The 14,130-nt window shown below is 39.0% G+C and overlaps 1 protein-coding gene across 3 annotated transcripts in view; it reads right to left on the bottom strand.

Annotated features, from left to right (window-relative positions):
- The window catches only part of LOC122548976 (phospholipid-transporting ATPase ID), a 272,266-nt gene that overhangs the window by 28,600 nt on the left and 229,536 nt on the right, over positions 1–14,130 (bottom strand). For all 3 annotated transcript variants that reach the window (XM_043688030.2, XM_043688038.2, XM_087989438.1), the window contains 2 exons: positions 7,818–7,998; positions 802–1,025 (listed from right to left, as the gene is read on the bottom strand). In XM_043688030.2, coding sequence (XP_043543965.2) covers positions 802–1,025; positions 7,818–7,998 — 405 coding nt within the window. The remainder of the gene's footprint in view (positions 1–801; positions 1,026–7,817; positions 7,999–14,130) is intronic.

Genomic DNA, 14,130 nt, shown 5'->3' on the forward strand with positions numbered 1-14,130 from the left:
ATATTTATATCACAGTGACCAGAAATTGATTGAATTCAATGCATTGCATGAAAAAGGGAAAGGGCAACACAATACTAAAATTACATAAGGCCAACAGGACAAGACTGAGTTTGCCCAGAGTAAACTAGACAAATCCATTACTGGTTAAAAATTATGCACAGTTGGTGTGAAATGTTGAAAAATTAATCTAGCATGATATAAAACAGATTTATTCTTTTAAGGGACAAGAGGTCCAGTTTCTCTTGCCTCAAAAAAGCCATAGATGATTTATGAGGTAAGGGACATCATCAAACTAGAAAAGAAAACCTGCAATAATGCATAACATAGCACAGATGCTGGCAAATGAGAGAATCTAAGTTATAGGATATAGGAGCAGAAGCAAGCCATTCAGCCCATTCGATCTGCTCCACGATTCAATGAGATCATAGCTGATTTGATAATGTTCAACTCTCTTTTCCTGCATTCTTCCCATAACCCTTGATTTCTTTACTGATTAACAATCTGTCAATCTCTGAAAATACTTAACAACGCAGCCTCTGCATCCCTCTGTGGTAAATAATTCCACAAATTCACTACCGTCTATGAGAAGAAATTCTCCTTATCTCAGTCTTAAAAGGGCATTCTGTTATTCTGAGATTATCATTACTGGCTGCTTTCAATTGGTAAACTTGTGTAATGAAAAAATTACTTTCTTAAAGGTGTAATGTTCCACTTGACATTTCTCCTTACCCTGAGAATCATCAATTCACATTTCTGCATGAATTGTATGAGTGCAAAACATAGATTTTGGAGCAGACTTACCTGTGCAGAAAATCCACAGAAAAATCCATACCAAAAGTGAACAAATGTGAAGGCAAAATTTTTATAGAAAAAGTAACTGAGAAATCTGCACATGCGAAAATATGACCATCTTCCATGGACTAATAACAGACGTTGTAGATAACGAAATTGAGCAAAGGAGAAATCACTTGAAAGGACAGCCTGTGTTCCTTCTTCACCACTTATACCAACTCCAATGTGAGCAGCTGTGGAAAAATGAATTAGATATTATTTGAATAACTTTGCATCTTCATAAAGACTCTGGAACAACATTCAAGCTGGAATGGAATAACCAACCAAGGGATCATAAATCAGAATCTCTGAAATGACTACCAGTCATGTAATTTCTCGTCCATACAGGAGTATTCCTTTAAGAAACACAAAAACATTCAGCCCACCCCCAGCCTAGCCTCCAGCTTCATGAATCAAAATCCTGCCGAAATCTCCTCAGAATAATGTACCTTGGACACTAACTGTTTCTCTGATCCTGTTTGATTGTTTCCAGCCTCTCAAAATTAGCTCTTTTGGAAGCTGCCATTTCATGTTTGTTGTGGGAGGCCAGCTGTCAATGGGCTTATGGCTCAAGTTCACGAACAACACAAAAAAAAATCACCAAGCTCTTACATTGTCAAGGTTGGAGAGCTTGGTACAAAATGCTGTCACAGACTAAATGTATGTGATCCTTTATTGCCTGTGATCTGTAGGTTATGTTTAGAAAGAGGTGTGCTTTTTCTTTCGAAGGTGGCGGCGGGGGGGGGGGGGGGGGCAGAGAGAGAGCTAAAGGATGTTTTGTTCTGATGTGAAGATATATAAGTCCCCTGACCCTGATGGCTTACATCCTTGGTTCGTAAAAGAACAAGCTACAGAGTGAGTGGATGCATTTGTTGAAATTTTTCAAAAACCTTTGGACATTGGAGAAGTACTGGAGGTTTGGAAAACTGCTAAGGTAACACCCTTATTCAAAAAGGGAGGGCCATCAAAGCAGATAATTATAGGCCAATCAGCCTAATATCTATTGTTGGAAAAATGTTGGAATCAATTATTAAGTAAGTAATAACAGTACATTTGGAAAATCATCATGTAATCAGCAAGACTTCATGAAAGGAAAGTCACTTCTAACTAATTTATTAGAGTTTTTTGAGGAAGTCTCAACCAGAGTAGATAGAGTGGAGCTAGTTGTATTTAGTCTTCCAGAGGATATTTGACAAAGTACCTCACAAGAGGTTGCCATAAGAGCCTATGGTGTTGGAGGCAGTATATTGGCATGGATAGAGAATTAGCCAATGGATAGGAAATATCAAGTGGGGATAAGGGGTTCTTTTTCAGGTTGGTGACCTGTAAGTAGTTGGATTCTAATGGGATCAGTGCTTGGCCTACATCTGTTTGCAATATAAATTAATGATGTGAAGGAAGACACAATATATTCCTGGATGACACAAATATAGGTGGAAAAGAAACTTGTGAAAAGGATACAAAAAGTTTACGCAGAGCTGTTGATATATTAAATAAGTAAGCAAAAAGTTGGCAAATGGAATACAATGTGGGAAAATGTGAACTTCTTCATTTTGGAAGGGAGAATATCTGCAGAAAGCTACAACCAAAAGGCACTTGGGAGTACTTGTGCATGAAACACAGAAGGTTGGCATACAGGTAATCAAAAAGGCTAATTGAATGTTGACCTTTTTTCAAGGAGGTTGGAGTATAAGAGTAAGGAAGTCTTACTGCAAGTTACACGGTGCTGTTGAGACCATATCTATAACATTGTGAGCTGTTTTGTCTCCTTAGCAAAGGAAAGACGACATTGGCTTCATCGGGGAAGGAGGGAGCTGTTCGATGGGACAGTTTCACCTGAATCTTGTTGGGATCAAAGTCCTTACAAATCACATAGCTAAGGCTGTGAGTAAGGCGTCAAACTAAACAGTCAGCAGGTGGAAGATTATGGTAAGAGTTAAAGAAGCGTGGAGGGCTGAGCAATGGTTAAAGTTTCCAGAACAAGTAACAGGACAGGCAGTATGGAAAAAAATCATGAATTTAACTTCAGGCACAGCAGATAAGGGAACCACTATGTGTGCAGTGTATGAAACAAGGTAAATGAGCTTACAGCACAGATTGAAACTGGCGGATATCACAGAGACGTGGCTACAAGGGGATCAGGGCTAGGAACTAAACATCCAAAAAACAAATCTTATTAATAGGACAGGCAGATGGATAGATGGGGCAGCGTTGTCTTATTAATAAAAAATGAAATTGAATTAATAGTAAGTGATTTGGAGTCAGAAGGTGTAAAATCTGTGTGGGTAGAGTTCAGAAACTGCAAAGGAAAAAAGTCCATGATGGAAGATGTGTATAGGCCTTTGAGTAGTAGCCAGGATGTGGGGAAGAAAATAAATCAGGAGCTAGAAAAGGCATGTAAGAAAGACAACAGTACAATAATTGAGGAGGGGGTGGCTTTGATATGTAGGTGAATTGGCTTGGTAGCGGGTGTTAAGAAAAGGAATTCATGGAATGTCTATGAAATTATTTTTTTAGAGTAGCTTTCAGTGGAGTATACGAGGAACAGGCAATTCTGGATTTAATGAGGCAAACTTTATTAGAGCACGTAAAGTGAAGGAACCCCAAAGGGGTAGTGACCACAATATGAAAGAATTCAACTTGCAGCTTGAGAGGGAGAAGATTTGAATCAGAAGTAACAATATCACAATTGAGTGAAGGTAACCACAAAGACATGAGGGAGGAGCTGGCCAGAGTTGATTGGAATGGAAGCCTAGCAGGGAAGACGGTTCAGCAGCAATGGCAGGGGTTCTGAGGTAATTCAGGAGGCACAGCAGAAATTCTTCCCCAGAATGAAGAAACATATTAAGGGGAGGATGAGGCAACCATGGCTGAGAAGGGAAATCAGGAATAGCATAAATGCAAAAGAAAAAGCTCACAAGATCAGTGGGAAACCACTTGATTGGGAAGCCTTTAAAAACCAGCAGACTATAACTAAAAAAGCAATAAATGGGAGAAGATAAAATATGTGATTAATTTAGCTAATAATATAAAAGAATATTTCAAGAGTTTTTTTGTGGATATTTACAAAGTAAGAGAGAAGCAAGTGTGGATATTGGGCTGCTGGAAAATAAGGCTGGAACCTTATGGCTGCCCTCATGGGACAGTCTGGAACCAGGGGGCATAGTCTCAAAACAAAAGGGTGCCAATTTAAGACTAAGATGAGAACGAATTTCTTCTAACAGAGGAATGAGGATCTTGGGAACTCCTTGCCACAGAGAGCTGTGGGGCTGAGCCTTTACGTATTTTTAAGGCCAAGGAGCCAAACAGCCTATTCCTGTCCCTATTTCTTACCGTCCCACTTTGATGGATTATCCTGGTTAAACAGTTTTCAGGAGCATTTTGTAAACCTCAAAAATAAAAGCAATTTTATCACACACTTTTCCCTTGAATTAAACACAGGGTCAAAAACATCTGATCTCATTCACACAGCCACACAAATACGTATATCCATACACATAGACCATACAGATTAAAGTATTGCATTTTTACAAACTATATTGATCACAATCTCTGATCTACGATGTTCCATACGGCATGGTCTTTGAATACATTTGACACTTTAAAGTTAAAGTAAGGGTCTTGTAAAGGGGTCATAGGAGATATTGAAGTTTCCTGCAGATTTCATCGCTTTACACTGACACGTCATGTGTTCTAACCTGCCAGCTTGTTTCCAAGTCTGATTCAGAGACTGGCTGAACTGATAGTTCTGTCACCTTTGGTGGACCAGCATGCAAACAACTCTTAACTGATTTGTGAAACTGACAAGGTAAAACACTCGTCAAAATGTTAACTAAGGTATGGTGTTCTCATTAACTGCATATCTTATGTTGGTAGATGAACACCTCTGAGAGTTAAAATCATTAGGCGCAAAATCAATACAACTGCCTTCTAATATTAATCAATCTGCTCCTACTTCTGGTGGATTTAATCTGCTTTTGAGGGAGGTCAAACTCAGGAATAGACTTGGAGGATTCTGGGACTTTGGCTGGAGCTATGATTTACTGAGTAAGATTAGGTCAGTCTGCTGCTCAATCAATCAATCAATCTATAGGACAGATCTTCCAGTTTTGCCAATAGTCTCAGATGTGAGAAAGGGTTGACAGGGTGTGCCCTTCTGATGCTTGTGTTGATGCTGGGTGTTCCTTCTGGCTTTATTCCTTTTTGACTTTCCGTAGCTGGTTGATACAATTGAGTGGCTCCTCTGTCAATTTCAGAAGGTTGTTAAGAGTCAAACAGTGGCGTGTACCTGAAGTCGCATGTAGGCTAGACTGGGTTAAGATGGTATTTCCTTCCCTAAATGGTCATTGGAGAGCCAGAAGAGAGCCAGACAATCCAATAGTTTTGCATTCAATATTATTGAGACCTCAAATGCCTTGGTGTGAAAATCAATTGGTCCTGAGCACCACAATCTAAGCATGTCGCTCCTCAGTTTCCCAAATTTAAAACCAATGATTCACAAGAATTATTGAGGTCATGATGCACCACTGAACTAATGATTTACACGACACTATATGTACTCTATAATCAAAGTACTGCTTAAAAAAAATGTTTGTTCATAGAAAGAGTAGTAATTTAACCCTCAAGTGAAGGCAGGTCACCAGACAATGGATATCCTGGTATCATGCGAGCTGCCCCTGATCATTGGCCTAAAGGATTTAGACAGATCTTTGACACAGCATAAATTGCCAGCCCCCAAAATAAAATATATTAAGCTGTAGTTGGGAAGTGAGTGTGTTAAGCAAGAGACAGAGACAGACAGCAAGCGCATGATAGTGTCCAGAAGAACGAGCCATGACCTTACTAACACAAGACTGCAAATTTGAGGGGAGAACAAAGATTGTTACCACCAACAAGTATGAACCATCAGGGATAAACACCGCACTATTCCAAACTGCAGAGGTTCACCATCGCTTTCTCCATTTTACAGAATGGCTTAGAAATCAGTAAAGTGTTCTCATCTGCTATGGGTCATATTTTTCCATTCTTTGTTTAATTAAGTAATGTAGCACATTAAACTGTTGCTTCTTAACACACTCAATAAACTGTCTGAAAATTCCTACAAATAATCTGCAGCCTATATTAGATAACTGTGACCACGAACACCAAAATCTAAAATCACTAAGCAAGCATTTTCACTTTGTGTCACTCTCCTGCCTTCTCTCATTAACCCTGCAGATTGTTCCATTTCAAATAATTGTCTAACTCTTTCCTTAATGCTTTGATTGAAATGTTTCTACCACACTTCCTAACAATGCATTCCAGAGACTAGCCACTAGGTGTGTGAAAAACATCTTCCTCATATCACATTTGCTTCTTTTAAATCTGCACGCTCTTATTCTTGATCCTTTCACAACTGGAGGCATTTTCTCTTTACTTCTCTGTTAAAACCTCTTATGATTTTGAATACTTCTATCGATCTTTCTTGGCCTGAACATCTCCAAGGAAAAACATTCACGGTCAGTAGTGGGACTAGGTCATTCAGCCCCTTAAACCTGCTCCACCATTCAATAAGATCATGACTGCTCTGACTGTAACCTCAAATCCACATTCTCACCGACCCAATAACCTTTCAACATCTTGCTTAACAAATTATCTACCCCTGCTTTAGAAAGATTCAAGAATACTGCTTGCATCACCTAATCAGGCAGAGAGTTCCAAAGAGCCATGACTCTCTGAGAGAAAAAAATTCATCTAATCTCTCCTTAAAATAGATTACACCCGATTTTTAAAAACATTGACACCTCCCATTGATTCTCCCGTAAGAGGAAACATCCCCTTCACATATACCTTGTCAAGACGCTTCAGGATTTTATACGTTTCAGTCAAAGGAAGAATGCAAATTGTAGAGATTCTGCCCACAACCCTTCAATTTTTTTAAAATATGGGCCAGTACCAGAGAAATGAAGAATTTCAAATCACATAATCAGTTAGACATTTTGTAGTGCAGAACCTCAATATTGTTGAAATAACTAACTGGATCATTGAGGAATATATTCTCTGGAGTTTAGAAGAATGGGCGGGTGAGAGTTTTATAGAAACCTATACAATTCTAATAGGACTAGTGAGACTATTCCTCATGGCAAGGGAGTCCAGAACCAAGGGTCACAGTCATAAGGTACAGGGTAGGCCATTTAGGAATAAAATGAGAAGAAATGTCTTCACCCAGAGAGCCTATGGAATTCTGTGCCACAGAGAATAGCCAAAAATAACCTTCTAATTATTCTAATTCCATTTTCTTGCATTGGCCTTGTGTGCCTTGGCATCACAAGTGCAAATCCAAACTTCTTCAATGTTTTTATAGTTTCTGCCTTGACCACCCCTTACAGACAGTGAGTTCCAGATTTCCACCAGCTTCTGGATGTAAAATATTTTTCTCACATTTCTTCTGTCCCTTACCTTAAATCTATGCCCCCGATCATTGAACCCTCCATCACGGGAGACAGTTTCTGTCTGAAATCTATATTCCTCATAATTTAAACATCTCAAGCATGTCCCCTCTCAATTTCCTCTGCTCTAAGGATAACAACTTAGTCTATCTAGTCTCTCTTCATAACTGAAAATCCCCAGCCCAGGCAACATCCTGGTAAATCTCCTCCACACCCTCTCCAGAGTTATAACATCCATCCTATAAACGTGGATTCCAGAACTGCTCACAGTACTCTAGATGTGGCCTTACCATCATTTTATACAGTTATGGGATCATCTCCCCGCCCTTAAAGTCTATGCAATGACTAATAAAGGCAAACATCTTAACCACTTTATCTACCATTCTTCCTTAAGGATTAGAAGACATGCACAGCAAGTTCTCTCTGATCCCCTTGGTGATTCCCTAGGCTCAACCTTTTCTTTTATTTCAACAATTATACTTTCCATTTATGTAAAGTTATCAAGTGAAATTTCTGCAAAAAAATCTGAACATCCAATTCAGTGTTATTCTCACTTACCTTTGATCATGCTTACATCATTTGCACCATCTCCAATTGCCAATGTTATTGCTTTTTTGTACTTTTTCACCAGTTCTATCACCTGAGCCTTCTGAAGGGGTGTTACACGACAACAGATAACTGTTTTACAAAGACAAGCTGTTTTTAAGAAGTCTATTTCCATGTCTTCCAAAGCATATGCCTGTATTTGGAGAGAAATACACATTACCAGTAATTCAGTAGAAATTCGTAATTTTGTCAAATGATAGAAACTATCTAAAATGATTCTTTTTTCAAAGGGTTTAATGACACAATCATTATGTAGCAATGATTTTAAAGGCATCTCTCATCCTGACATCGCTGTAATAATAGTGAAGTCCTGCTACTGAACGAAATCACCTCAGTGTGATAACACCACCAAACATATCTTCTCTTCCCTGCCCTTTTTAGCATTCCAAGGCACCATACCTTTGTGATATCCTGGTCCAGTCCAGAATTCCCCCTATGCCCATTCCTTTCCATGACCAATTTCCACACAAACGCAGATTAAACATCTGTTCTTTTAATCTCTCATTCTCTTTTCACCATCCAAGGAATCAAACACTTTTTATGTAATATTCCCTAAAAGCTGCGCATGTGCAACTGTGCCCCAGAAAAATCAAAACCTACACATGCCCCCTAATCTTTCACGCGCCAGATGGCCACACATAGAGAGACAATAAAGGAATCCTTCCCAGACCTCCACACAACATGTTCCCAATGGCATGTACAGACAGCCATAAATCCTAGGATCTTCCATGCGCCAGAACAAAGCCCAAGATTTCTGAATTCACTACTCTGCTATACAATTGCTTCCAGCTCTAGACAAATTGTAAAAACTACTGATTGTCAAGCACGCTCTGGGAAGGGGAAGAATGTAAGGTCACATCACCTCAACTTGAGGTCTTGAGTCAAAAGTTATAGGAACAAGGCACAAGACCTGAGAAGCAGGCTGCCATTCCATACAAGTAAATATATCAATGTGTATAGACAAATTTAAAATATGTCCAAAAGAAAAGCAAATAAGTCTTCAAGTTCCCTAAAAAAAGAAATCCTGTGCACATTTCAAGAAGGAATGTTTTCCAAGGTCATCAAGATCAAAATGCCATCTTCAACACAGAAATATAACGTACAAACCAGTGAGATTTTCATTTATCATGAAACGGATAATGTCATTTGCACTATTTGCTTTGAAGCAAACGCCGGAGTTTAGTTCAGCACTGAGAAAAAATGGCAGGATATTGGACTACTGAAAACAACATTTAAGCCAAAAAGTGAACATAGATGCCATTAATTAGTTTATGAAACCAAAGCATAGGTTGAATTTTACGGATGCTCATCAAAACACCAGGAAATTGTGAGACGAGGGTAAAGCATACAGAGCACAAAAAGACAAATTCTGATATGGTGGAATTTCTCACTGATAATGTCATATTTGCAGTAAATATGAATGCATACTCGGTTTCTGTACAAGAATGTCATGATCATGTGTCGAAGTACAGATCGTTCTCCTATCACACAAATTTTGTCAACCCAATTTAGTTGTAATTGGTGAATTGGGGAATGATTTTTTTTAAAAACGCGAACTCCCGTTGGCTTTAAGTGATTCCATTCCTGGTTACCTTAAATCCACTCTAGGTGTTTACTTCAGGTCAAGCAAACGAGTTTGGATGTTGGGCCAAATTTTTTCTGACTTTATTGCTGACGTTTTCAAGAACAGTTTTAGAAATTATTGCAGGAGAAAGGATTTGGATTTCAAGATTAGATTACTTACAGTGTGGAAACAGGCCCTTCAGCCCAACAAGTCCACACCAACCTGCCGAAGTGCAACCTCCCCATACCCCTACATTACCCCTTACCTAACACTACGGGCAATTTAGCATGGCCAATTCACCTGACCTGCACATCTTTGGACTGTGGGAGGAAACGGGAGCACCCGGAGGAAACCCACGCAGATACGGGGAGAACGTGCAAACTCCACACAGTCAGTCGCCTGAGGCGGGAATTGAACCCGGGTCTCTGGCGCTGCGAGGCAGCAGTGCTAACCACTGTGCCACCGTGCTGCCCATTCGCCTCATTCTGGACAATGCACCAAGCCATCCTCTCACGATTGGTGAGCTTTCTAAAAACATCAAAGTGCTATTTCAACCTCTGAACAAAACCCCCCTCATTCAACCCATAGACCAGGGTGCAGTAGCAGCTTTTAAAGCTTATTATTTAAGGTGAAAATTCAGGAAGCTGATTGCAGTTACTAAGCAGGATAATAAGGACAGGGTTCTTCAATTTTGGAAGAGCTTTAACATTAAGAATGTTATTGACATCATTGTGGAGGCATGGGGTGATGTCAGTAAGGACTGCTTGCATGCAGTTTTGCAGAATCTTCTCCCAAATTTTCTTCATGATTTTGAAGGCATTGAATCATCAGAGGAGCTCTTGCGAAGCAAGTTGGCTTTGAAGAAGTGGAGACTGATCTACAACAACTTGTGGCTGCGGGGGAAATTGAAGCTCAAAATAAAGAGGATGAAGTCCTTCTTTGCACTTCTCTTTTGTCTTTGATCCTGAGGAAAGTTGAGAAGCATTTGCAGCTCTTAGAAGATAATGATGACTATGCAGAACGCCGCAGGATAACAGGTCATAGCATAAAGTCTTATCTGGCACCCGATGAACAGCTTCTTTGTGAAAGAAGGAAGGTGGCAAAGCAGCAAAAACTAGACGTCTTTTTAAAGCCAACCCCCAAGAAACAGTCTGAGGCCAATGAAACACAGCCATCCATTTCTGAAATAAATATTTTCTTTCGTCGTAACCCTGAAGTAATGATGATGCTGATGATGACCCTCATCCCCTTAATATAGTACTGGAACTCAGCAAACTCAGAAACTCCTGAAAGAGTTAAATTTATTGTATTATTTCATTAAAATATATGATTTTAACATTTACTTAGACTGTGCTATTACTTGTGTTAGGCTAGGTGGTTTGCCCAACTCTGTTTTTCCCATAGACTCCGTTATTTCTATTGCGTGATTTAATATAACACGAGCTTGCATGAGAATGCAACACTGCGTTACAGTAGAACAGACTAAACAGTTTAACAACAACTCAGGCAATGCCATTTTCAAAGACCAAGATCAATAAACTGAATATTTAGTATCTAGGTGAATGTATTTATTGAAGTGAAGCAATTAAGAAGGTTTTGCCTGCTCTAATCTGTAATGTAGATATTGCTGCAAATCTTCAAAAGATTCAACTGCTATGTAACCACTTGGAAAACAGATTTCCAGAAGAGGAATTATGACAGTGACAGGCATTTGCTAAGGCTGCAATCGCTGACACAACCAATTATGAATTTTGAAAAGACAATATTATGGGACTGATATCAAAATAGTCCAATTTTATAGATTAGATTACTTACAGTGTGGAAACAGGCCCTTCGGCCCAACAAGTCCACACTGACCCTCTGAAGAGCAACCCACCCAGGCCCATTCCTCTACATTTACCCCTTCACCTAACACTAGGGGCAATTTAGCATTGTCAATTCACCTAACCTGCATATTTTGGGACTGTGGGACGAAACCGGAGCACCCTGAGGAAACCCACGCACACATGGGGAGAAGTGCCTGGGGCGGGAATTGAACCCAGGTCTCCGGCACTGTGAGGCAGCAGTGCTAACTACTGTGCCACCGTGCCACTCATTATACCCAACTATGATGAACATATGGCCAAAGACATTTGTGAGGAATACTCTGAGTTCAAATTTATAGTTGTGAAAAAATCAGACGTTTAGTCATTTAATGAACTGTGCCCTAAAACAATGACCAGTTTCAAGAAATGTCCATTCTTCTAGACATTTGTACAACATTTCAGTCATTAAATGCTGACTGTGAGTGTGGATTTAGCCACAGCAATTTAATTAAGTGCAAATCCAGAAATAGATTAGAAATAGGCTACTTACACAACTTAATGTCAATTAACTTGTATATTTTATCTGGACAAAATATCAACACAATATAAGACAGGCGAGAAAAGTTCCCAACAAAGGATTGAATAAATTACTAGTATCTCTTTTGGTCATTCAGTATATGTGGTGTACACACTGCCCTCACTAAACAGTCCTCAGATTATCAGCTGAATACCTATAACTAGTAGAATACCTATAACTGTAAAATAATATGAATATACATTTTTAATATTTCACATTGTGTAATACTGCTATATGTAGGCAGAATGCCTGTCTATGACAGGGATGTCCTCAAATGAATTTAAAATGTAATATATATAATAAACAAGCTTTCAAAAAAATCGCAATATCACTTCTGCTCAGTGTAGACAGTATACCACTCAAACTATACTAGCCTAGACAAAATAGAGGGAACGTTGTTTCCAGATGAAGTGGTGATGTATGTGTACTTCTGTTCAAGTTACTCTGTTGCATGTTCTGACCACAATGTGGACTCCCTTACATTTAGGAGAACAAATATGGATTGGTGACAGCTTTACAGAACACTTTTGTTCAATCTACAAGTACGATTCCAAACTCCTCGTGGTTGGTCATTTTAATTCTCCACCTTGCTCTCTTGCTGACATTTCTTCCTGATTTTTCCAATGAAGCTCAACAAATGGCACTTCATTTTCCATGCCTTTCAAAGTCGACATTAAGTTAAATAATTTCAGACCATAAATTCTCCCCTTCCATTTAGTTTCCTTTTCTTTCATGCTTTGGTTTTCTCTTATCTTTGCTTTCAGACCGTAGCACACCTTCCTGAGGCATATCTTTTGTTTTGTTTTTTCTTTTCTTCATCATCAACATTCCCTTTGCCCAAGATTAAATCTTAAATCAGTCAATCTTTCCTGTCTTCCACCCTATCACAGACCTTCCATGCCCTTGTCCCATCCACTCTTTACTCAAAAAGCTTATTACATCAGTAACATTTTCCAAGGTGAAGAAATGTACAGTTTTTAACAGATTTTAGCAGAAAAGACTATGAAGTTGTCTTCCTTTTCAGGCTATTGGTTCCAATGATCTCACATGGTCAAGTCTTTTTAACTTAGGGCATGGACTGTTGCCTATGTTAGTCAAGATAAATTAGGATTGAGTAGAACTAGTACGAATTAGGTTTGTAAGTCTACGTTTATCGATTTTAATCTTTCCTATATTACTTTCATTGGATGGTGTGATGGTTAAATTGATACTGTGATTCGATTTTTAAAAAATAAAATTGAGTGGTTTCTGTAACAGCAGCAACACAGAATGTTAAATTGAATCATGGGTGGCATGTTGAACTTCTATTCCTATTTACCTAGAAAAAGTGGAAAGGAAGGTCTTATTTAATCAACTTGCTGTGATATGTTCTGACACACCTCCACAGCCTGAAGTCAGACTTGAATCCAGACCTTCGATTGGTGCATGACCACTGCACGACAAGACCCCTAGAAAGGTATTTATTAGTTAAGCATTTCTTCTGATCTTTAATTGATTTCAGAAGTGCAATAACAGGAATGTAGAATGGCAATTTGGCATCCTTAAAGGGACACACCTGTTTACAAACATGTATGCCTCAGCAGAAAAGAACAGTGGGATATATTTTATTTCCCTCTGCTTGGCAGAGACAGTGAAGCAGAAGTAATACTGGATGTGTTAAACTTGACTTCTTGTGCCTGATCATCCACACTATATCCCAGATTTGGTTGTGGTGCACAAACTCAATTATTAATCAATCAAAATTAGTATCCAGTATTGTATGTAGGACTCCGATACTACTTTAACTACCTATTGTGTAGATTGTCTGCTATGTACATCCCATTCAATAACACCCGTGAAAATAACAGAACAGGATGCTAAGGTTAACATAAACAGAAATATCTGGAAAAAGTCTGGCAGCATCTGTGGAGAGAAAGCAAAATCAACATTTCAGGTCCAGTGACTCTTAGAAACACACAATCATTTTATAGGAGGCCATTTGTTCCATTGTGTCTGTACCGGTTCCTGAAAGAGCTACCCAGCTGATCCTACTGTCCAGTCCTATCTCTGTAGCCCTCTAAATTCATGACTTTCAAATATATTTCCAACTCTTTTTGGAAACCTCCTATGCAATTTGTCCCCACCACTCTCCCAGGCAGTGCATTCTAAATCCTAACAACTCTCTGAGTAAAGAAGTTTCTCCTCATCTGACTCCTGTCTTGCTGACAATCTTGAAATTATTATCTCTAGTTACTGACATACTGACTAGTAGAAACAGAATATCCCTCTTTACCCTGACAAAATTGTTCATAATTTTGAACATCTCAATAAACTCACCTT

The sequence above is a fragment of the Chiloscyllium plagiosum genome, unplaced genomic scaffold (genome assembly GCF_037043375.1).
Source record: "Chiloscyllium plagiosum isolate Xiang-an unplaced genomic scaffold, Cpla_swu_hap1 HiC_scaffold_1, whole genome shotgun sequence".
Classification (NCBI taxonomy): Eukaryota; Metazoa; Chordata; class Chondrichthyes; order Orectolobiformes; family Hemiscylliidae; genus Chiloscyllium; species Chiloscyllium plagiosum.